The 24,389-nt window shown below is 38.7% G+C and overlaps 1 protein-coding gene across 1 annotated transcript; it reads right to left on the bottom strand.

Annotated features, from left to right (window-relative positions):
- Nucleotides 1–8,636: 8,636 nt before the first annotated feature.
- LOC309797949 (ferritin light chain-like) lies at nucleotides 8,637–24,115 on the bottom strand (the record flags this gene model as incomplete). Its single annotated transcript, XM_082646321.1, has 2 exons — nucleotides 8,637–10,366; nucleotides 24,037–24,115. 2 exons carry the CDS (start codon nucleotides 24,113–24,115, stop codon nucleotides 9,690–9,692), a joined length of 756 nt encoding a protein of 251 aa, XP_082502447.1. The 3' UTR covers nucleotides 8,637–9,689.
- Between the last annotated feature and the right edge of the window lie 274 nt (nucleotides 24,116–24,389).

The following is a 24,389-nucleotide window of genomic DNA, read 5'->3' as shown; positions in this document are numbered from 1 at the left end:
CTGGTCCGTGGCAAGTGGCGCCCGAACAGGGACCTGAAGCGTGAAGCCAATGAAAAGAGAAAGAAAGTGCAGGTAAGAGAACCCTTATGCAAAATATGTGTGGACACGAGTAAAAGTGAAACTAATAGAGGCATAAGGCAACAGTCAGAAGTAAAATAAGATGGGGCAAAAGGGCTCAAAGGAGCGTGAATTATTTGCTCCGGTTTTACTTTTGATGCTTCAAGCTCGGGGTAATAAAGTTTCTACCTCACAGTTGACTGAATTTTTGCAGCATATCCATGATGTATCTCCCTGGTTTCCTGATGGCGGCTCTGTGACATAGAAATCTGGCAGAAAGTTGGAGAAGATTTAAAAACTTATTATGAGTCTCGAGGGCCTACTCATACTGCCGTTGTTACATTTAGTTTGTGGAATCTGATAAAAATATGTTTAGGTTCTTCTCATGATAGTGTTGATTTGAATGTAAAGTTAGAAAAACATAAGCCTCTGACAGAAGAAAAGACTGTATTATCAGCTACTGTGTGGCCACTTCCTAAACCGAAAGAGCTAATCAATTTAAATATTTCAGATGAAGAGGAATATTTTGACTTAACAGATGAGGCTTTTAAACATAAAAGAGAGAAATATCCTGAGGATGATTTTCTAATGGCTATAATAGATAAGTCAGTGCAAAAGCTGCAGATTAGTAAGGACTGTCTTCCTCAAAATTCTCCATCTGTAAAAATGCTCAGTCCCTTGCAACGTGCTGTACAAGCAGCAATAAAACGAGGAGAAGATCCTATTTTCTGTTGTCCTGTCACGGAAAGACCTGATCCTAATAATCCTCAACAGGCTATTAGGGAGCATCAGGCTCTTCCTTTTAAAGTTTTGAAAGATTTAAAATCTGCTTGTGCTCAATATGGGCCCACTGCTCCTTTTACTACTGCTATGGTTGACACTATTACAGGAGAAGCTCTTCCCCCTGCTGATTGGCAGTCTATTGTACGAGCTTGTTTAAATGGTGGAGATTATTTAATATGGAAGTTTGATTTTTATGAACGGGCTGCTGAACAAGCAGAAAAGAATGCTACCCATGATATTCCAGTTGATTATCATCTGCTGATTGGGGAAGGACCATATATTTCTTTACAAGATCGATTAACTTATCCCTTTGTTGCTTATCCTCAAATAAATCATTTGGCATTACAAGCCTGGAGGAAGTTATCTTCTACACACAAAACTGAGGATCTTTCAAAAATTAGACAGGGACCTGATGAACCATATGCTGATTTTGTAGATAGATTGTTACAGCCGGTGGGGAGGCTCATTGTGGATGGACTCACTGGTACAATTGTAGTTAAGCAACTTGCTTTTGAAAACGCTAATAATGCATGTCAGGCTGCGATTCGACCTTGGAGAAAACGGGGAACATTGGAGGATTACATTCACCTTTGTGCAGACATTGGGCCTGCTTATATACAGGGTGCTGCTATGGCTGCAGCATTAACTAAAGTGGGGTTTAAAAACAATCCAAAGAGAACAAAGACTAGTTTTAAATGCGGAAAGGCAGGTCATTTTGCTGGAGAATGTAGATCTTTTCACTGTAACCCTGGTCCTTCCTTCCCTACTCAAAACCCTCCAGATGGTCAGAAAATCCCTGGTTTATGCCCTAAATGCAATAGGGGAAAACGTTGGGCATGAGATTGTCGCTCAGTGGCCCACAAGGATGGAACACCACTGTCGGGAAACTCCTCCCGGGGCCTTCCCCGGCCCCAACAGATAATAGGGGCAATGTCTGTGTATCCTCCTCAAACTATCAATCAGACATTAACCAAAAACAAAAACATTCCATATATTTGCTCTCCAGAGAAACAGCAGGAAGTGCAGGACTGGACCACAGTACCTCTGCCCGATATGTATTAACTCCTGAAATGGGTCCTCAGGCCTTCTCTACGGGCATCTATGGACCTTTACCCAAGGGTTTGATGGGACTATTATTGGGAAGAAGTAGTGTCACCATGAAGGGTTTAACTATTATGCCAGGAGTCATAGATTGTGACTACAAAGGAGAAATAAAAATCATGGCACAAACTATTAAAAATATAATAATGATTTCTCCTGGGGATAAAATTGCACAATTGCTACTTTTGCCCTTTGTACCTCATGGACAAATTTTACAACATCAAAAGAGAGACACAAAGGCTTTTGGATCATCTAATGCTGCCTACTGGATTCAGAAGGTAGGGAAAGAACGTCCAGAAAGGAAATGAACCATTAATGGAAAGGTTTTTTCAGGTTTGTTAGACACTGGAGCTGATGTCTCTGTTATGACACAGATTCACTGGCATAAACATTGGCCCGTTAGTCCTACTATTACAGAACTTCAAGGAATAGGACAGAGTTCTTCTCCTATGCAAAGTAGTCAGTTATTATTATGGCAAGATAGTGAGGGCCATTCAGGATACTTCCAGCCTTATGTTTTGCCTAGGCTGCCTTTAAACCTCTGGGGCCGAGATATATTAAAAGAAATGGGAGTATTACTTTATAGTCCAAATTCTCAAGTCTCTAATATGATGTTGGATCAAGGATTTCTTCCCACAAAAGGGCTGGGAACAAATCAACAAGGAACTGTCTATCCTATTGATGTGAAAATAAAAAATGATAGACAAGGTTTGTGTTTTTCTTAGGGGCCTTGGATTCTCCTCCACTCACTGCTGATCCAGTTACTTGGCTGAGTGATGACCCTGTATGGGTGGGCCAATGGCCCCTCACAAAGGAGAAATTAGAAGCTGCAGAACAATTAGTACTGGAACAATTAGGGCATTTAGAAATTTCCAATAGTCCTTGGAATACTCCTATTTTTATTACCAAGAAAAAATCTGGAAAATATAGGTTATTACCGGATCTAAGAGCTGTTAATAAAACTATGCTAATAATGGGAGCTCCTCAAGCAGGCCTACCCTCTCCAACAGCCATACCACACAATTATCATCTTTTAGTTATAGATTTAAAAGATTGTTTTTTTCACTATTCCTTTGTTTCCTGAAGATAGAAAACATTTTGCTTTTAGCTTGCCTTCCTTAAATTTTAAGGAACCCATGAGGAGATTTCAATGGAAAGTATTGCCTCAGGGCATGGCAAATAGTCCTACATTATGCCAAAACTATGTGGCTCAGGCCTTAACTCCTGTGAGAAAAAGGTTTCCAACGTTATATCTCATACATTATATGGATGATATACTTTTAGCCACAGATAATATTTCTTTATTAGAGACTGCTTTTCAATTTTTACAACAATCCTTACAATCATTTGGCTTGGTCATTGCCTCAGAAAAAATTCAAAGACAATCTCCATTTTTCTATTTGGGAAAATATATTGATAACACTACCATTAGGCCTCAAAAACTGCAAATTCGAGTTGATAATTTAAAAACATTAAAGGATTTTCAAAAATTACTTGGAGATATTAATTGGCCAAGGCCTTCCTTAAAACTTACTACTGCTCAATTAGAGCCTTTGTTTGATATTCTTAAAGGTGACTCAGATCCTTCTACTTCATGCTCTATGACTCCAGAAGCACTTCAAGCTTTACAAATAGTTAATAGAGCTATCAGCTCTGCACAATTAACTCGAATGCATACTCACCTGCCAATTTCTTTAATTGCTTGTCCAACACCTCATGTGCCTACTGCCATCTTATGGCAAACTGTTGGAATTATTGAATGGATTCATATGAAAACTACATCCTCTAAGGTTATTAACCCTTATTTTGAACTTAGTAGTAAGCTAATAATGCAAGGTAGAACTAGATGCTTACAACTTCTGGGTATAGAACCTTCTCAAATTATTATCCCTTATTCAGTTAGTCAACAAAATTGGCTTTTTCAACATAGTAATGAATGGGGTCTTGCTCTTGCAGGATTTTCAGGTACCTTGGAATGCCATTACCCTGCTGATAAATTGATCCAATTCGACAAAGTTAACTGTTATATCTTTCCTTCTATAATTAGGCAACAGCCTATTCCTCATGTACCTTTGGTTTTTACAGACGGTTCTTCTTCAGGAGTGGCTACTGTAATCATTGACGACGGAACCAAACTCATTAAACAAACTTCCTTGACTTCAGCTCAACGTGTTGAACTGTATGCTGTCATTATGGCTTTTAAACATTTGCCTTCTATATCTTTTAATTTGTTTTCTGATAGTAACTATCTTATCAGCTTATTATTTCTTCTGGAGACTGCGACCAGAGGACATACTAATGACCCTGAATTATCATCCTCTTTTCGTTTGCTTCAACAGCTTATTCGTTCCCACGATGGTCGTGTTGCAGCTCTGCATATCCGTGCTCATTCTAACTTGACTGGTCCATTGTCTAAACTTAATGCGACTGCAGATGTTTTAACTCGATCTACACGTGATCTTTATCCTGTGTGTTTGCCTCCCAAAAATAAAGTTAAAGTTCCTCTTCCTCCTCAATCTCTTTTCCCTAAAGCAGGACATATCCCAATTTACCGTCCTCCTCCTTTCCGTTCGTCATGCTGTCAAGAATGGCTACGGTATTGCATTCATTATCTTCATACTGTTGATACTCATGGTCCATGTCCTGGACACCCTCATATCATGGTAAGTTATGATCAAACTGCTTCACAAGCAGCACAGCAATCGCATGCTTTACACCATCAGTCGGCGGCTACGTTACGCAAAGAATTTTCCCTTACTCGTGAAGCCGCCCGACAAATTGTTAAGCAATGCCCACAGTGCTTACCTCACCTTCCTGTTCCACATTATGGTGTTAATCCTCGTGGATTATCACCTAGTCATTTATGGCAAATGGATGTTACTCATATCCCGTCTTTTGGGAAATTACAATTTGTTCATGTCACTATTGATACTTATTCTGGTTTCCTCTGTGCTACAGCACAGACCCGAGAAGCTACTAAACATGTTATCACTCATTTATTACACTGTTTTGCTTTCATGAACCTTCATTTTACAGGAACCAACATGACTCTTACAGGCCCGGCTACCAGCCGACGAGAGGATCTTAAGGATACCATCATTCGGTATAAAAATGGGCAAGCTATTAATATTAGAGGTCGAATCTCATATGCCTCACCACTTCGGGATTCCGCTATTACTATAGCCAAGGTTCCAGGTGAAGATTCAGGAAATTATTTCTGTATGAAGCATTTACTTGGAGGACAAGGGATACTTATAGTTGGATATAAGGTTACTATTCTTAACAGAAAATCAAAACCTCAATTTCCTCCTTTTATGACCATTAACTTTGCTGGATCCAATTTTGAATGTTGCAATGCATCTTGGAATAATAACCAAATATGGTGTACTACAGATCATACCAAGGGGTCAATTCTTCTCTCTTCTATTCCCATCATAGATAGGTTTATCACATTTCAAAAGAACTGGGATATATGGAAACTAGCTCTAACTTATTCCAATACACCTGTTATAACTTGTGTTGCTCCTCCATATACACTTTTAATTGGTTCTATTAACATTGGTAATTCTTCCAAAGGAGGATATAATATTAGCTGTGTTCATTGTATTTTTAGCAGTTGTATGTTCCCTTCTGCAGGAACACAATCTGTGCTTATACTAAGGCAACCCATATATGTTATGGTGCCTGTACATCTGAGAGAACCTTGGTATGAAGATACTGGAGTACAGGCATGGGTGGAACTCTCTAAAGCCTTGCAGAGAAGGAGACGCTTTATTGGGTGGCTAATAATAAGTTTACTTGCCTTGGCTGCTCTGTCTGCTACCGCGGCTACTGCCCGTCTTGCTCTTTCACAGAGTATTAATCATGCTCACTTTGCTAATCAATTATCTCAAAATACCAGTCTTGCTTAATCTTTACAAAGTCACATAGATTTACAGATTAATAACAAGTTAGATGAATTTAAAAACGCAATTTTGAGGATTGGAGATCAGATGGCAGCATTAAAATTGAGGATGCGTTTAGCTTGTCATGCAAAGTATACGTGGATTTGTGTTATTTCTTACAAGTACAATGACTGTGTTTGGGAATGGGAAGAAGTAAAAATGCATCTGCTGAGTGTTTGGTCAGATAATATTAGTCTTGATCTTAAGAAATTAAATGCTGAAATTCAGGATATACAAAATGCACATCTTGATGATATTTCACCAGAAGATGTAATTCAAACTTTACTGGATCATTTAAAGTGGTTAAACCCTTAGTCGTGGATTACTAGAGGGTTGTCAGGATTTATTACCCTGGCCATAATTTGCCTATTATTGATAATAATCTTCTCATGTCTGTTTCGTATCCTCATGCAACAGTATACTACTCTCGGCACTAAGGTTCATGGAATTATTTTGCAGCAAAAATTAAAAAATAAAAAAGGGGGACCTGTGGGAAGCAGTCAGCCTTGAGAGCAGGCTACAGACATGCCAGGCATGCCGCCGCTGCTCGAAGGGACTGTCCCTACTTGTTCCCCTCCTTGTTCCATTCCACGGGAGATAAATCACCAGGGCCCAGAAATCAGAAAGAATGGAAAATGAGACAAGCCAATCTGTCTCCACCCTGCACGTGCAGGTTATTTTGGATGATTCTGGGTTTATGGGTTTTCTCCCAGGGAAGTTAACCTTGAGCCGAGACAGTCATTAGATAATATAAACCACCGTCTGGCAACCTTCCCTTTTCTAGTCTATATAATCTGCAACTGTAGCATAATAAAACTTGCCTTGCAACCATCAGTTGTCTTGGTCCTTCTGACCCCATTCGTCGGTGCTACTTCAGTTCCTTACCCCGTCCCTTCTGACCCTGGGCGGTGAAATCCTCTTTCTGAGGCTGGTCCACGGCACATATGAATATGTTTCTGTCTTGCTGTCCTGCACACATGCTGTCTAGTAACAGATATTTTGTCTGCTATTAGTGTTTTAGATTATGTCTTTCCAAAGCGCTGAGGCAGTGCACCTATTTTGAAGTTGCAGCTGATGCCTGAACGTATCCTAGCTGACAAATTATTGATTAATAAAAACATGAATTTCTGAAAGATTTGTACTGTTAACCAAAATCTGGGCAAGGAGTCTCAAATGTAATTCTTAGCCAGAATTACATGTTAATGAACCATTTAACAGTGTAAATCAAGGAACATCAATGTAGGGATTTCTTTTCATTTATTTCTTACCTGCTTGAAATAGCAGTTAAAGGTTGCCAGCTTGGTTGCAGATGAACGGACGTTTGAAGTTCCCTGAACTACTTAATGTGGAATAGGATACTAGACTTCCAACGCCCTCAAGGTTGTGACCTTGCAGCCATTTTACATAGCACATCATCCTCCTATAGGGATGAACCTTTCCCTGGCCTGAAAAGTAGCCACTCGGTTGAAGCTTTGCTTATTGTAACAGGCTTTTGTTTCCAGGTTACATGTCTGTGGAAGACTTAATTCTGAATAGAGATATAGATATTACTGGAAACTAATTGTTTTTGCTATTATACTCTGCTTTATCAAAAAAGTAAAACATTTAAATTGTGCTACAAAAATTCAGATGTTGTCTTGCAATCTTTAAACAATAAATGAATGAATTGCCCTTAAAAAAAAAGAATCAAGCAGTTAGTTAAGCTGTTGGTCCCACATCAGACAAATTATCCTTATACCTCCTGTCAATATTGTTAACAGAGACTGTTATTTTATTAATCCTTATGATCCCGTGATTCTTTCTTTCATGTTTCAGGGCACAGCAGGTGAGAGAGTGGGTTTGTTAAGCTGGGTGGGTTTATCCTTCTTTTATGCGTTCATTCAATTTTCTGTTCATTTACTTATTGTATACATATGGCAATAGAAGCTGCTAAGGCAATCATTGCTATTCTGCAAAACAACAAGGCACAGAAGCAGATGTCTTATTTCCGAGATTTCTCCCCCCAGGATTATTATGATTAAAGATCCTTTCCCCCCACTCCCTGGAGAGGACAAGGGGCTGCTCGCTGGAGGATTTTTAATGACTTGGGGAAAGGCTCAAATATCCCCCCATTAGGGTAATCCACCCCAGGGGCAAACCACACAAGAATATTATGAATTTATTTTATTTTTCTATCCTTGCAAAGGTAATACTCAGCTCATTAGAATATGAAAACTATACTGTCAAATTTCAGAATTACATGGATGAAGAAAACCACCAAAGTGGCATCATATCATGTGTGTTATAGTTGTATTTACTATATTGACTATATTAAATATGTTGTGTTAACAATGTATTGTATAACTATATATTGAAAAGGCAAAATGCTGTAACGTATTTCAGAGAAAATAATGTTGGCCAACCCCAAATTGTACATTGTAGACGGGTCCTAGGAAAAGAAGATTTAATTCATAGTGAACAAGAGGTTAGCTTCTGTTTTCAGCCATGTGCTATTTCAAGAATTAAACATCATGAATAATACAGGATATAAGAGGAAGAGTCTAAAGATGGAAAAGCACATTTTGATTAGGAAAGAGAATTTAAGTCTTAAGTCTTTTTTTTTAAGGAAAACTGCCTTATTACTATGAGATAAGAAAATTGTTTCCTTCTTTTCTTCCTTGCTTTCTTCTTCTTTTTTTTTAACCTTTTTAATTTTGGATATTTGACCTCTAAGCTGAGATGACTGAAAATGCCTCCTCTGGGCATCAACCTTTTTGAAAGACTTTTTCCCCCTCCCTGAGGGCTATTTGTCTCTTGGAGGCTTTGTCTACATTACTCCTCAAGAGGCAAGCATTTGTCCTTGCACTAAATGCTGACATCTCCTGATAAGAGGGAAGCTGCAAAGTAGAAGAATTGAAGGTCAGTATGTTGATATTGGTCTCAAGCGCATTGATGCACATTTGTGTATTGGGGAAGGGGAGTGAAGCTTGAGAGTGGGCCAGTGGGGAGGGGTAAATATTTTGTGATGCTGTCTACCTATGGGCTTATAAAGTTTACAGCTGCATTAGGAGGACAAGCATTACCATTAGCATGAAAAGTAGGGCAGACCTCAGTTGCAAAAGCTTCTAGCCATACACATAGGGCAATACGTAAATGATACACCTTATTGCATTCACCCATTCACCCTCCCCTGTTCACGCTAATTGGAAATTTCCATCCATTTCAGAGAAGTAACACAACTATCAATCATTTTCCCTGGCACGAATCTTCCAGGAGGAAGAAAATGGAATACACCTAGCAACAGAGCTCACGCACTAGTAGTCCATGTGTCTTAGATTTAATATCTGATGACTAGCTGCATTGAAGCCAAGAGGTGGTTCACAAAGTTGCTGCACATTAGAATCACCTGGGGAACTCTGAGACCTCCCCGTGCCCAGGCTCCTCCCTAGACCTACTGAATCAAAATCTCTGGGGCTGGGACCCAGACACCAATGTTTTTCTTCCAAGCTCTTTAGGTAATTCAAACGAGCAGCAAAGCTTGAGAACCAGCCCAATAATGGGAACAAACTTATTTCACACAGATAAAGTGGGGCAATTCATATGTTAAAAGAACGTGAATATATGTATATATTTCTTTTTTTCGCTTTGTTGTGTTTGTATTTCAAATAGGCTTTTTTTTCCTTCTGCAAAAAACGTTACTGTTTCCATTTGGTCCAAGGCTTGGGAGAGGGCTCCAGGGCGGTTACAAAGCTGCCTAGTGGCTGCAGAGCGGGGCTTCAGGCAGAAGCTCTGACGCCAGAGGGTCTCCTCAGACGCGGCTGGACTTCAGAGACTCCTGTTTGGCTCGAGGGTGAGCCTTTCAAAGAGATACTCGCCCAGCACAGCCTGCGGACCAGCCAGCCTGCGGAGGTTGGTCAGGTGGTCGCCCATCTTCTGGATGAGTTTCACCTGCTCCTCCAGGAAGCGGCTCTCCAGGAAGTCACAGAGCTGGGAGTCTGCACGGGCAGGACCCAGGGCGCGCAGATCCGATAGTGCCTGGTTCAGATTCTTCTCCCTAAGAATGGCGGCTTCCACAGCATCCTGGGTTTTACCCCACTCATCCTGAGAAGGCTTCCGCGCCTCCTGGAAGAGGGCGCGGCCGCAGCACTGGTTTTGCATTTTCAAGAGGCGCTGGGCGCCCTCACACTTCTCCTCAGCCAGTTGGCGAAAAATGTGGCCCATACTGTCCAGAGTCCCATTGTTGCTGTCGAAATAGATGCTCAGAGAGAGGTAAGTGTCCACAGATGCATGTTGAACAGGCGGTGGGTGGCGGCTTCCACCTCGGTGGAATAATTCTGACGAACCTGGGAACTCGTGGTTGATCAGTGATAAGGAGCTAAGCTCAAAAACTGCTGTTGGCCTGTCCTGGAGGCTGAGGATAGCTGAGTGTCTGATTCCAAAGGTTGCAAAAGGAAGAAAGGTTGGAGGGTGGTCGGGGGCTGGAGCAAGGAGCGTCCCTGGGTCTGTTCATTCCAAACACTGTTGAAGCAAAAGACAGATCTGCAGGACTGCCGAGTGCACTGCCTCAAATAGGCTTTGATATAAATGAACAAGAAGTCCAAGCAAGGACAAAACTTACCCTTCCTCCCACCAAAATAGCTGGTGATACTAGAATCTAGATCTGGGAAGGGATTCTTCCATTACTTTCTTAACATTCCAAGCCACTAGAGCAGTGGTTCTCAAAGTATGGTCACCTTGTAACCAAGCAGTACCCTATGGGGCCTTCCTAGGACAGACCCATCACCATATCCTCTATTGTAGTTTCTCTCTGAAGTACTCAGATAATAGTATCTCAGGCATATTTCTTGAGTTTTCAGATGCTAAAAACCACCACCCAATGGAAGAAATGAACTCTTTGATGATCATGAGCATGTAGCCCCCAGACCTTCTGGCACCTAAGGATGGATAATGTTACCTGCCTTGTGGCCTCAACATCAGCCAGTCAGAGGATTGTGCACGAGCTGATCACATGCCCTGGGATGTCCCTCCCTCACCTGGCCTTTAAAAATGCTTTGCTGAAATCCTTTGGAGATTTCAGGGGTTTTGGAACACGGACCACCCCTCTCCTTGCTCGATCCTGCAATAAACCTTTCTCTTCTCCAGACTCCAACCTTTAGGTTTGTTTGGCCTCACTGTGCTTCAGACACATGAACCTGCATTCGGTAACAACCTGACCAGCTTTACCAGCATCCCCTGATAATGTGTCAGATATTCAAGTTTTAGGGCCCTATCCCAGCCCTATGGAATCAGCAACTCTAGTGGGGCTCAGTGATCTCTGTTATAACAGGCCCTCCATATGATTTTTATTCACCTTAAAGTTTGAAAATATCTGCATTGTCAGCTGGCCAAAGCGTCCACCAGCAGGTGAAGGGGAGTGACGCCTGGAAAAGATAGGGAGTAGCCAAGGCAAGTACAGCAGCATTTGCCGTGGTAGTAATGGAGAATGCCTTTTCTCCACTGGTTGGCACAGACTAGTATCTGGGAGCAGTGGCAGGGTTATTTAGGATGCTTTACAATTCAATGTAGAGTGACCGCTGTCCTGGTTTGCCAGGGACTTCCCCTGTGTGAACACTTAAAATCTCATCCTGGCAAACCCCTTAGCCCTGGGTTTGAAAAACTTAGGGAATAACATGAAATTTAGGGGAAACATGATCTAGGATTTGGGCAAGTCACAAGTGCTAATTAAAGCGAAGCAAGTATGGACAACATCTAGCCTTCTTTACCCCTTTGTGGGAAGGTAAATCTGATTGGGTGAAAGGACTTATTATTAAGAAATCTTTGTAGAAACATCCCCTTCTGCTTAGTCCGCTGGTTCTCAGTTCTGGCTAGACACTGGCATCGTCTGAGCAGATTTAAAGTTATTTTATTGGTCTAGGATGACCAACAGTCAGTGTGAGGGTTTTTAAAAAGTGCTTCAGATGATTCTAATATGCAGCCAAATTTAGGTGCCACTGCTTAAGCTTTTGAACCACTGCTACCTTTTTCACCTCATCTTCCTATGAGAATATCCAACTGTAGTTGAGGTTTGTTTTTTTTTCTTTTTCTTTTTTTAACTGTCTTATTATAAGATTTACTGTCTTAAATAAGATTGAATGTACAGAAAATCCTGCTAGTCCATCTGGTATAACTAGATACTTAGAATAATATCGTTAAGATATATACCATTTAAGTACTGTGACTGGCCTTTTAAAAATTAACATATGCATTGAATTAGTACAATCTCTTTTGAAGTTGTCATGTTGGGGAGCTATACCTGTAATCTGCTGCCATTGCTAAATATCTGGACAATTCTTATTAGGAATTGTTTTTAAACATCTTTAGGGATTAAAACCAAGAGTGCTGTATTATTTGTACTGGGACCACAAAAACCTCACAAAGTTTCCCCACTGTACCTTCTACCCCCATCTCTAACCCTTGGCAACTTCTAATCTGTTCTCCATCTCCACAGTTTTGTTATTTTAAGAATAATATGTAAACATAATCATGAATTACTTAATCTTCGGAGATTGGCTTTTAAAATTTTTTTCTTCAGCATCATTCCCTTGAAGTTCATTTTAATTTTTGCATATATTAATAATTTGTTCCTTTTCGTTGCTCCGTAGTATTCTATCATAAGATTTTATCACAATTTGTTTCAACATTCATCCATTGAAAGACATTTGGGTAGTTGCCAATTTTGGGCTATTATAAATAAAACTGCTCTGAACATTTATGTGTAAGTTTCTGTGGGAACTTAATTTTTTGTTTCTTTTGGATAAATGCTCAAGAGTACAAGTACTGCGTTGTAGGGTGAATCTACTTTTAGGATTAAAAGAGACTGTCAAGCTGTTTCTCAGAGTGGCTAAACCATTTTATTTTTCCACCAGTGACGTGATATAACTTTTCTACGTACTCGCCAGCATTTGATGTTGTCACTATAATTTTAGTTATTCTCTGATATCTCATTATGGTCTTAATTTGCATTTCCCTAATGCTAATGATGTTGAGCATCTTTTCATGTGCTTCTTTGCCATGTGTATATTCTCTTCCATGAAATGTCTGTTCCTGTCTTCTGCCTATTTTCTAGTTGGATTTTTTTAAGTTGTTTGGAGAGTTCTTTGTATATTATAGATACAAGTCATCTGTCTCATATGGGATTTTCAAATATGTTTTCCCACTGTGTAATTTGAGTTTTCATCCACTTAAAAGGATCTTCTATGAAGCATTTTTAACTCATTTTGATGAGATCCAATTTATCAGTTTTTGCTTTTATTGATCATACTTTCGGTGTCAAGTCTAAGAATTATTCACCTAGTTCTAGATGCCAAAGATTTTCTCCTATTTCTTTTTCTAAAAATGTCCTGCTTTTACATTTAAGATTATGATCCACTTTGATTTAATTTTTGTGTAAGGTGTGGAGGTTTAGGTTAAGGTTCATTTTTTGTTTGTTTTTGTCGAGGGATGTCCAACTGTTTCAGTACCATGTTTTGAAATGTCTACTCTTCCTTGATAGCTTTTGCACTGCTGTCAAAAACAGGTTAAATGTATTTATGTCAGTCTATTTCTGGGTTCTCTCTTCCATTCCATTGATCTATGTATCTACCCTCCAAAATTACTGCGAAGTCTTGAAATTGGGTGGATTAATTCCTCCCATTTTAATCTTCCTTTACAAATTGTTTTAGCTATTCTTCAGCCTCTTCTTACCATACAAATCTTAGAAAAAGCTTGTCTATATCCGCAAAAACCTTGAGGGCATTTTAAGAGTAATTGTGTTAAGCCTCTTAACTTGGGGAGAATTGACATCTTTATTATGTTGTGTTTTCTAATCCATGAACAAGGTATGTCTCCCTATTTGTTTGGGACTTTAAAATTTTTCTTCATCAGCATTTTGTAATTTTCAGTATAGAGGTCCTATAAATGTCTTATTGGGCTTGTATTTAAGTATTTATTTAGGTCAGTTGTAAATGGCATCACATATTTTAATTTAAGCTTCTACACATTTGTTATTAATATATAATGTGATAAAATTGTGTTGATCTTGTACTCTAAAACATTTACAAACTAATATTATTTCTCAAGCTTTTTGTGGATTCCTCGGTATTTTCTCCATTTAGATTATCATCTCCTCTTCAGACACAGACAGTTTTACTTTTCCTTAGGCAATATAATAGGATATATTACTCTTCAACATTCAGTAGGATATATTCCTTCCTATTCAACATAGTAGGAATAGTCCTTTTATCTTTTAAATGAACTTTTTAAAACTTTAACATTTAAATTTATGTATTTATTTATTTTTGCTTATTTTCTTACTAGAACCTCCAGTAATATATTTAATAAAAGTGGTGAGAGCAGATATCCGTGCCTTGTTTCTGATCTTACAGAGAAAGCATTCAGTCTTTCACAGTTAAATATAATGTCGGTATAGGTTGTTTGTAGATCATCTTTATGAGTTTCAGTATGTTCCTTTTCTATTCCTAGTTTGCTTGGAGTTCTTTTTTCTTCTTTTTTTACAATCATGAATGGGATTGGATTTTGTCAAGTGCTTTCTCTGCATTATTGGATAGGATCACATGACTTTTCCCTTTAATCTATTGGATATGGTGGATAACATTGTTTGATTTTCAAATATTTAACCAACTTCGCATAACTAGAATAAATGCCACTTGGTCATGGTATATTATTCTTTTTATATATTTCTGGATTTAATTTTCTAATATTTGGCAGAGGATTTTTACAGCCAATTTCATAAAAAATATTGGTCTGTAGTTTTCTTCTTTCTATCCTATCCCTGTCCGGTTTTGGTATCAAGGTAATACTGGCTTCATAAATTTAATTAGGAACTGTTCCTTCTACTTCTCTTTCTTATCAAATCATGTAAAATTGGTGTTAATTCTTTATGTCTTGGGTAAAAGTGAAACATCTAAGCCTGAATATTCCTTTTGGGAGTTTTTAAATGAAAAATCAGTGTTTCTAATGGTTACAGGAAAATTGAGATTATCTATTTCATCTTGGCTGAGTTTGGGTAGTTTTGAGTGTAGAAGCATTGGTCCATTTCATCTACATTTTTGAATTTATAGTGTAGACTTGTTCATAGCAACTTGTCCCTTATTAACCTGCAGGATATGTCATGGTATCCCTGGTTGCATTTCTGATATCTGTGATTTGTGCCATCCATCTTTTTATCTTTATCAGTCTTGCTAGATCTTTATTGATTAGATTGTTTATTTCCAAGAACCAGCCTTTTGTTTCATTGATTTTTCCCCCCTATTTTCCTGTTTTCAGTTTCATGGATTTCTATTTCATCTTTATTATTTCCTTCTTTCTGCTTGTTTAGTGTCTTTTCCTCTTCCTTTTTTACTGTTGTAATATAGAAAATTAGATTATTGCTTTGAAATACTTTCTTTCCCAATTTAGTGCTATAAACTTCCCTTTCAGCATTGCTTTCACTTCATTCTGCAAACTTTGATCTGTTATATCTCCATTTTCTTTTTTTCTATGCATTAAAAAATATTTCGTTGGTGCTGTCTTTTTTACCCATGAGTTATTTGGAATTGTGATGTTTAGTTTCCACGTGATTGAAGATTTTCCTGTTGTCTTTCTGTTATTGATTTCTAGTCTGATTCCATTATGGCTAGAGAACATACTCTATGATTTTAATTCTTTTAAATCTGCTAATTTTTTTATGAATATATAAATGAAAGAAATAAGAAAACCTCTGAGTCTTAGCATCCAACACTTAGGCACATTACAATTTAAATCTGCTAAGGTTCTTTTTTTTTTTTTTTTTTGCTGTACGCGGGCCTCTCACTGCTGTGGCCTCTCCCGTTGCGGAGCACAGGCTCCGGACACACAGGCTCCGCGGCCATGGCTCGCGGGCCCAGCCGCTCCGCGGCATGTGGGATCTTCCGGGATCGGGGCACGAACCCGTGTCCCCTGCATCGGCAGGCGGACTCTCAACCACTGCGCCACCAGGGAAGCCCTGCTAAGGTTCTTTTTATTGCCCAGTATATAGTATATGAGTGAATATTCCATGGACACTTGAATATGTATTCTGCTGTTACTGAGTGTGTTCTTTAAATGTCAGTTATATCCTATTGATTGATGATGTTTTCATTTCTTCCATATTCTTGCTGATTTTTCTCTCTGGTAGTTCTATAAATTGCTGTGCTGAAGTCTCAAATAATAATTGTGGATTTAAAATTTTCTCCTTTTACTACTTTTTCAGTGTTTGCTTCATGTATTTTGAAGTTCTGTTGTTTGGTGCACACACATTTAGTATCATTAGGTCATCTAGGTGGATTATTCCTGTTATCTTTATGTAATGACCCTCTTTGCCCCTAATAATTTCCTTTGCTCTGAAGTCTACTTTATCTGATATTAATATAGCCATTCCTACTTTTTCTGATTAACGTTCACATGATATATCATTATCTTCCTTTTACTTTGAACTACCTATATCATGATGTTTAAAGTAAACTTCTTATAGACAGTATATAGTTGGATCATGCTTGTGAATTTTTAATCTACTCTTCCAATCTCTGTCTTTGACTTTGTTATTTAGATCATGTACAGTTAATGTAATTATTGCTATGTTAAAGATTAGGTCTACCATTTTATTTTTTGTTTTGTCTTTTACCTTAGTTTCTCAATCCTGTGTTTCTCTTATTTTGCCTGGTGGGTTACTTAAACATTTTTTAATAAGTCCATTTTAATTTAATTTATTTATAATCATTTGTGTATACTGTTTGTATAGTTTTCTTAGTGGTTGCTTTTGGCATCACAGTATACATATGTAACTTACCATAGCCTACGGGAATCAGTGTTTTATTACTTTAAGTGAAGTTCCAAAATTTTACTTCCATTTAGTCTCTTACTATTCCCCAGTTTTAAAGTATGATTTTCTGTAGTATTTCCTTTCTCTACATTGAGAACCACATCAGATGGTGTCATAATATTTGCTTTGACCATCAGATAGTATTTAAGAAACTCATGAGGCTAATGATAGTCTCTTATATATACCCCATTTGTTTTCACCCATTCCATTGTTCCCCTTTTCTTTCTGAAGTTCCCAGTCTTCTGTTATTGTTTTTTTTTTATGTTTTCATAACATTAGGTGATATCTGGGCTTTCCAGTGCCATTGGATATGAGTTTCAGGAAACACTGAGTCTGGCTCACTTAATGCTGCTGAGTTGGAGGGTTTGTATATGTTGGGCCTGTTGGCGCAGCAGGTGCTAGCAGATTAGACTAATGTTGATGGGACTAGTGCCACAGGAGGATGGGTTCCCATTCAGGCTATGCTGCTGCTACAGTAGATCGAGTCCCCCTCTACCCCAAGTGTGGGGCAGTGACCTGCTGCTGTCACTGCTTTGTATTAGGCTGCATTTGCCTCAGGTGTGTGGTGGGATCCCTTGGAAGCTGCTGCTGCTGTCAATCACAAGGTTAAATTCATTTCAGAAATACTTAAGTATAAATATATAGCCTTGCTCCTGTAGGACCCCTGTAATAGTTTTTTATTGCTTTCATACAAATTACCACAAATATAGTGACTCAAAACAATGTCAATTGATTACCTTACAAATCTGACATTGGTCTCAATTGAGTAAAGTAAAAGTGTTGGCAGGATCGACAGATGAATGGATAAAGATGTGGCACATATATACAATGGAATATTACTTAGCCATAAAAAGAAATGAAATTGAGTTATTTGTAGTGAGGTGGATTGACCTAGAGACTGTCATACAGAGTGAAGTAAGTCAGAAAGAGAAAAACATATACCGTATGCTAACACATATATATGGAATCTAAAAAAAAGAAAAAATGGTTATGAAGAACCTAGGGGGCAGGGCAGGAATAAAGACGTAGCCATAGAGAGTGGACTTGTGGACACAGGGAGGGGGAAGTGTAATCTGGGATGAAGTGAGAGAGTGGCATGGACATATATACACTACCAAATGTAAAATAGATAGCTAGTGGGAAGCAGCTGCAAAGCACAGGGAGATCAGCTCTGTGCCTTGTGTCCACCTACAGGGGTGCGATCGGGAATGGAGGGTGGTAGGGAGATGCAAGAGGGAGGAGATATGGGGATATATGTATACGTATAGCTGATTCACTTTGTTATGAAGCAGAAACTAACACACCATTGTAAATCAGTTATACTCCAATATAGATGGTTAAAAAAGAAAAAGAAAGTGTTGGCAGAGCTACATTCTTTTCTGGAGGCTCTTAGGGGTGTTTCTGTTCCCTGTACTTTATCCGCTTCCAGTGGTCACTTGTAGTCCTTGACTCAGAGTCCCCTTTCTCCACCTACAAAACCCAAAATGTTGAATCTCTGATTCTGCTTCTATTAGGACATCTCTCTCTTTCTCTTTCTACAGTTGGGAATGGTTTTCTACTTTTAAGGACTCATGCAATTAGATTTGTTCCATGAGGTAATCCAGGATAATCTTTCTATCTCAAGGTCTATAACTTCAGTCATATCTGCAAAGTCCTCTTCACCATGTAAGGTAACATATTAATAGGTTCTAGGGATTAGGGTGAGGGCATTTTTAGGAGCCATTATGCTGCCTACCACACCCTTAACAAGTGACCTTGAGAAAATTACTGAGATTTTTAAAGCCTTACTTTCCTCAAACATAAAATGGAAAGAAAGCTAACTAGTTAATATCATGAAAGTGAAACAGTATATATGAAATCAACTAATTCAAAAAATAAGATTTCTTCTTTTTCTTTATGATTTACATGATTCTCAGAGTTCAGTTACTTGAAGAGTTTCTTTTTTTTTTAAACAGAACTAAGGAATTTCAGGGTTCAGGTGCTGTAAGATTGTCTGAATTATCTGAGTAACAATTAGCTAAGCACAGGTGTAAAGCATTTGATTTACTCCCTGGTTTTCTTTATCTTCTCATCCCAGTAAATGCATATCCCTTTTCTAGCTCCAGCCAGTAGAGTCAGAGCTTGTTTTACTGTTTAACTAAAGTTGAATTTAAATTCTCTCTACATCTCCAGATTCTCAGCCCTGGTTGCATATTATAATCACCTGGGGAGATTTCAAGAACTACTGATGCCAAATTTCTACCTATCATGGATATTTGAGGAGGGACCTGGAATGAAATGCTCTAGCTTATGGTTTTTGGAACCAAATCATAGTCTACACTGAGCCAAATTATTTGCGAGATCACCTCTAAAAAGGAATTTATCTGTGGTGACTAATGCTCTTCCTTTGTCAGTATGCTTGATTTGTCCCTCTTTGGGGGAAAAAAAGAGGGGGAAAAAAACCCCAGCAGTTGTGCTCCCTGAATTATAACCTGATGCTTTGGAATTAGTGTTGGCTTAGAGTGCACATCTTCGGATACCCATTCTCTCTCCTGCTTCCTTGCATGAACTTATATCCTTGGGCAGTGTTTCATCCACCACTCTCTTTTGCTTCTAATCTTAGCAAGTAAAGTCTCCCCTTAATGAAATAGCATTTCATGAGGCTTACTGGGAGCATAGGTCTGTTCCAGGCCTATCCTATGTTAGCTAAAGCAGATATAAGTGATGTATTTTTGGCATTCATCCTTGTGGGTTGGAAAGAGAAGACAGAATTTTATCCTTTAGGTGTCATCTGACTGGACAAATGGGCTCTTTCCCTCTACTGCCTACCATGTAAAAGCCTGAGGGTGTTACCTCTAGAAGGTATCTTCTAGTTATCAAAATAGTTCAGATAAGTCAAATTTCTCAGTAAAAGATCACAAAACTATGTCTTAGGTGGTTAATTTTCTATGTCAATTTGTCTGGGCCACCATGCCCGGTTATTTGGTCAGATATTATTCTGGATATTTCTGTGATGGTGTTTTCGTGTTTTTTACAATTTGTATTTATTTATTTATTTATTTATATTTTTGGCTGCGTTGGGTCTTCGTTGTCACACGTGGGCTTTCTCTACTTGCAGCAAGCGAGGGCTACTCTTTGTTTTGGTGTGCAGGCTTCTCATTGCGGTGGCTTCTCTTGTTGCAGAGCATGGGCTCTAGGTGCACGGGCTCAGTAGCTGTGGTGCACGGGCTTATTTCCTCCACGGCACATGGGATCTTCCCAGACCAGGGCTCAAACCTGTGTCCCCTGCATTTGCAGGCGGATTCTTAACCACTGCGCCACCAGGGTAGTCTCTGTGATGGTGTTTTTGGATGAAATTCATATTTAAATTGGTGTTGGACTTTGAGTACAGCAGATTATCCTCCATAGTATGGGTGCGCCTCATCCAATCAGTTGAAGCTCTTAATAAAACAGAGACTGACCTCCCTGTCGCAAAAAGGAATTCTGCCAGAAGACTTACAGAAATTGAACTGCAACTCTTCCTAGAGTCTCTAGACAGCCTAACCTGCAGATTTTGAATTGACCAAGCCTCTATTATTGTGTGAACCAATTGTTTAAAATCTCTCTCTCTCTTTCTCTATCTTTATATAGATATGGATATAGATCTAGGTATCAATATTGATATCTAGATCTATCAATATATATGGGCACATTGTATACACATGCTGTTGGTTCTGTTTTTCTGGAGAAGCTTGACTAATATAGTGGCCCATATAAATAAAAGGATGAACCCAAGTTCACCCAGGTAGAAAGTAGTACAATGAGAACTGGAACTTAAGGCCTCATGACTCATTCAGCTGTGAACACTGACCCAGAACTGGGGTCCACAAACTCTGGCCCACTGATCAGATCTCGCTTGACTCCTGGTTTTGTACATAACATTTTGCTTGAACACAGCCACACCCATTCATTAACGTATGGTGCATGGCTGTTTCTGTGCTACAGCAGCAGATAGGCAGTTGCAACGGAGAGGTATGGTACACAAAATCCAAAATATTTACTATCTGACCCTTTACAGAAAAGATCTGCTGACCCTTGCTCTAGGATGCCATCTGATTTCTGATAACACAGAGGAGAATAATTCATGCACATTGGGGTTGATTGTTAATCTCCTGTCCTCCTTAGGTCAAAGATCTCTTAAATGCTCACCCTTGCAATAGCCAGCTTGGGGAACATTGTCTGAAGATGCAGAAATATTTCTTGCCAGGTCTTTCCAATCCACACTGCTCCCTGACTATGGTTCTTAAAACCTATTTTTTAAAAAAATTTTATTGGAATATAGTTGATTTACAGTGTTGTGTTAATTTCACATGTACAGCAAAGTGAATCCGTTATACATATACATATATCCACTTTTATGTTTTTTTAGAGTCACTTCCAAATAGCCCGTTACAGAGTATTGAGTGGAGTTCCCTGTGCTAATAAGAAGAGCAGGTTCTTATTAGTTATCTATTTTATGTATAGCAGTGTGTATATTTCAGCCCCAATCTCCCAATTTAGCCTCCCCGCCACAATACCCTGGTAACCCTAAGTTTGTTTTCTACATCCCTGCCTCTACTTCTAAAACCTGTCTATTTTAACCAACTACCACTCATTGCTTACTGTCTCTGGCTTCATGTACTTCATAATAAATCTACCTCTTGTTCAATCCTGGATGACATGTTCCAAGGACTGAGACAATATCTTCTTCTACATAACTTGTCCTTGATATTGTCTAACTTGGGGTCTTTATCTATGTCCCAAAGAAGACAGTCACACTCTGTCTTCTAGTACTACTAATAATACCACATTTTATGGCATGAATTTGACCCAATGCACTGAACTATCCCTTTAGAAACTGTATGCAACCTGTCACTGGGTTTTAGCACCGGGATAGAGCTCAAATTAGTGTTCATATTTAAACAAACCTACTTGACCAGAAACTTTTTGTCTCACCATTTATTTTATTACACAAGTAACTTCTCTCTTTGCATCTATGATGTAAATATTTTTAATTTCCTAAATTATCTGAAAAATTATTTAGAGCTTCCATTTCAGTAGGCATTGGCATTGCTGTGTTGTGACTATTTCATTATTTTATTTCCAAATGTTAAATTAGGCTTCAAGCTTTGGCCAAGAGTAGACAGGAAAGGGTTTTAAAAGAAATGAAGAATGGGAAAGACTTCTGATGCAACGGAGACTTAATAAAGATTTGCTTTTGAATCAAGAATTTATAATAAAGGTTTGATTTTGAATCAATAAGTTATGTCATTACAAAATAGCTCCCTGGTAAAATTCCATTCTTTTGTAATCATTAAGTACAGAAATTAACCATCAAAATATGCAGTGATCTTTTTCATTTTCTAAAAACAAACCTATATCTAGATGAGAGGAGAATTCATTTCATAACTCAGGCTCTGGACTTACGACTCCAAGTCCTGTTTTCTTTCAACCATGCCTGCTAAGTTTCTGTCTAACTTCTTGAGCATGAGGTAATGGCTTCAGCTTTCATCTCCTTACTCAGTATATAGCTTGGTGACTAAGAGTAAGGGATCTAAACCTTGAGAACTTGGGTTCCAATCTTGACTCTAAAATTTACTTGTTGAGTACTCTTGAGCATGTTATCTGTTTTTGCCTCAGTTTTCTCATCTATAATATAGAGATAACATTACTTCTCTCAGCGAGTTGCTATGAGGGTTAAAAGAGAAAATTCATACAATGCAAGAATTTATCAGTTCTTGGAACACAATAAATACTGAAAAGAAATGTTAGCCATTATCAAGGGCCCCTCATTTTATGGATAATATAGATTAGTTTATATAGGTCTAATATTTACATATACATAAATGTTTTGTACCTATATGTGTGTATACGTTCTTCTTAGAAATTGAGCAGTCAACATTCACATCTAAAAGTATGTGCTCCAGGGAGATCAGCTCGGTGCTTTGTGACCGCCTGGAGGGGTGGGATAGGGAGGGAGGGAGGGAGACGCAAAAGGGAGGGGATATGGGAACATATGTATATGTATAACTGATTAAATTTGTTTTAAAGCAAAAAAATAAATAAATAAATAAAGTATGTGCTCTGTGAAACGTAGATCTCCTGTGTACAGACACAGTGCTGTAGTTATCTATTGCTGCATAATAAAGAAGTCCAAACTTAGTGGTGAAATAAACAAAAATTTTAATATGTGCCCAGATTCTGTGGGTCAGCAATTCAAACAGTACGCAGAGGAGATGGCTTGTCTCTACTCTGTGACTGATGTCTGAAACCTCAGCTCATGAGGATTCAAATGGCTGGGGCTGCAATCATCTAGATAATTTTAATTCACATGTCTGGCCCTTGAGATGGGATGACTTGAAGACTGGGCCCAACAAGGACTGTTGCCTGGAGTGCCTATAGATGGCTGCCCATGTGGCTTGGACTTCTCATAACGTGGTAGTTAGGATTCAAGATAGAGTATCCCAAGAATGAGCGTTCAGGGTTGAAGCATTCCAGGAGAATCATGCAAAAGCTGCATGACCTTTTATGACCTAGTCTTAGATGTTACATAGCATCACTTTATACTATTGCAGGCGTTGGAGACCTTTTTCCATAAAGTGTCAGACGGTCAATATTTTAGGCTTTACACGCCATACAGTCTCTTTTGCAACTACTTAGCTCCGCTGCTGTGATGTGAAAACAGACACAAACAATACATATACTAAGGAACATGGCTGTGTTCCAATCAAGCTTCATTTATAAAAGCCGGTAGAGGCCTAGATTTGGCCCACCAGCCATAATTTACTGACCCCTGCTCTACTGTTTGAAGCCATGGAAAGCCTGCCCAAATTCAAGGGGAAATGCCCACGTCTGGATGTGAAGAATGGCAACGAATCTGAGACCCTGTATTAAAACCACTACATATGGGGTACTTAGAAGAAGATCTGTCTGCATACCTTGTTTCTCCCATGTATGGTGGATATGAGGTATTGGCACATGTTACATCTCTGTAAGCCTGGGTCAAGGTCAAAGTTGGAATCTGAACTCAATGACCTTGATTTCTGGAAGAATTGGTAACTCTACTTATGATATCCATACACTCCTTACCCATATAAATACACCACAAAAGATAGATTTCAAGTAAACAGTTGCTTTATGGCAGATTTTTATTATGTCTCCATTGACTGAATTATTCCATTTTGGTTAGAAACATGAGTTTTGTTTCTTTCCTAAAGAGATCTGCAACTTTTCAGATGCGGCATTTCATTCTAATGAGAGGATGATGTAGGTTTTTATAAACGGAAAAAGCAGAGCAGGCTGAGTTCACTCAGATCATACCAATGCTTACAGGAATAACCGAAACTGGAACACAGGCTTCCAGGTTTTCCCGTCCTGTGCTCTTTCCGGTAGGTGCCATTGTCTGCTGGGCCTGGCAGTAATAAGTTTTGACCTTTACCTCTCTACACTCTTGTGAAGTGGTTTTGGGCTTTGTTAGCTTTCTTGTGAGTTTGTACTAAATTGTGTCCATAAAGTAGGCTGAATTCCTCAGGGAAGGATGATAGCTGTTACTGTGTTATTACTGCAAATGTTGTGTTGGTTACTTTTTTTTCTTTTCTTTTGTCCAGTTGTATCCTGAACTTAAAAGTTATATTATCTGAAATGAACGATGTGCCTCTGGTGGAAAACACTAA

Source organism: Mesoplodon mirus (assembly GCF_964341445.2).
Source record: "Mesoplodon mirus genome assembly, contig: HAP1_SCAFFOLD_1281, whole genome shotgun sequence".
Classification (NCBI taxonomy): Eukaryota; Metazoa; Chordata; class Mammalia; order Artiodactyla; family Ziphiidae; genus Mesoplodon; species Mesoplodon mirus.
Note: the sequence above shows the minus strand (reverse complement) of the source record. Positions and strands in the feature narration are given on the sequence as shown.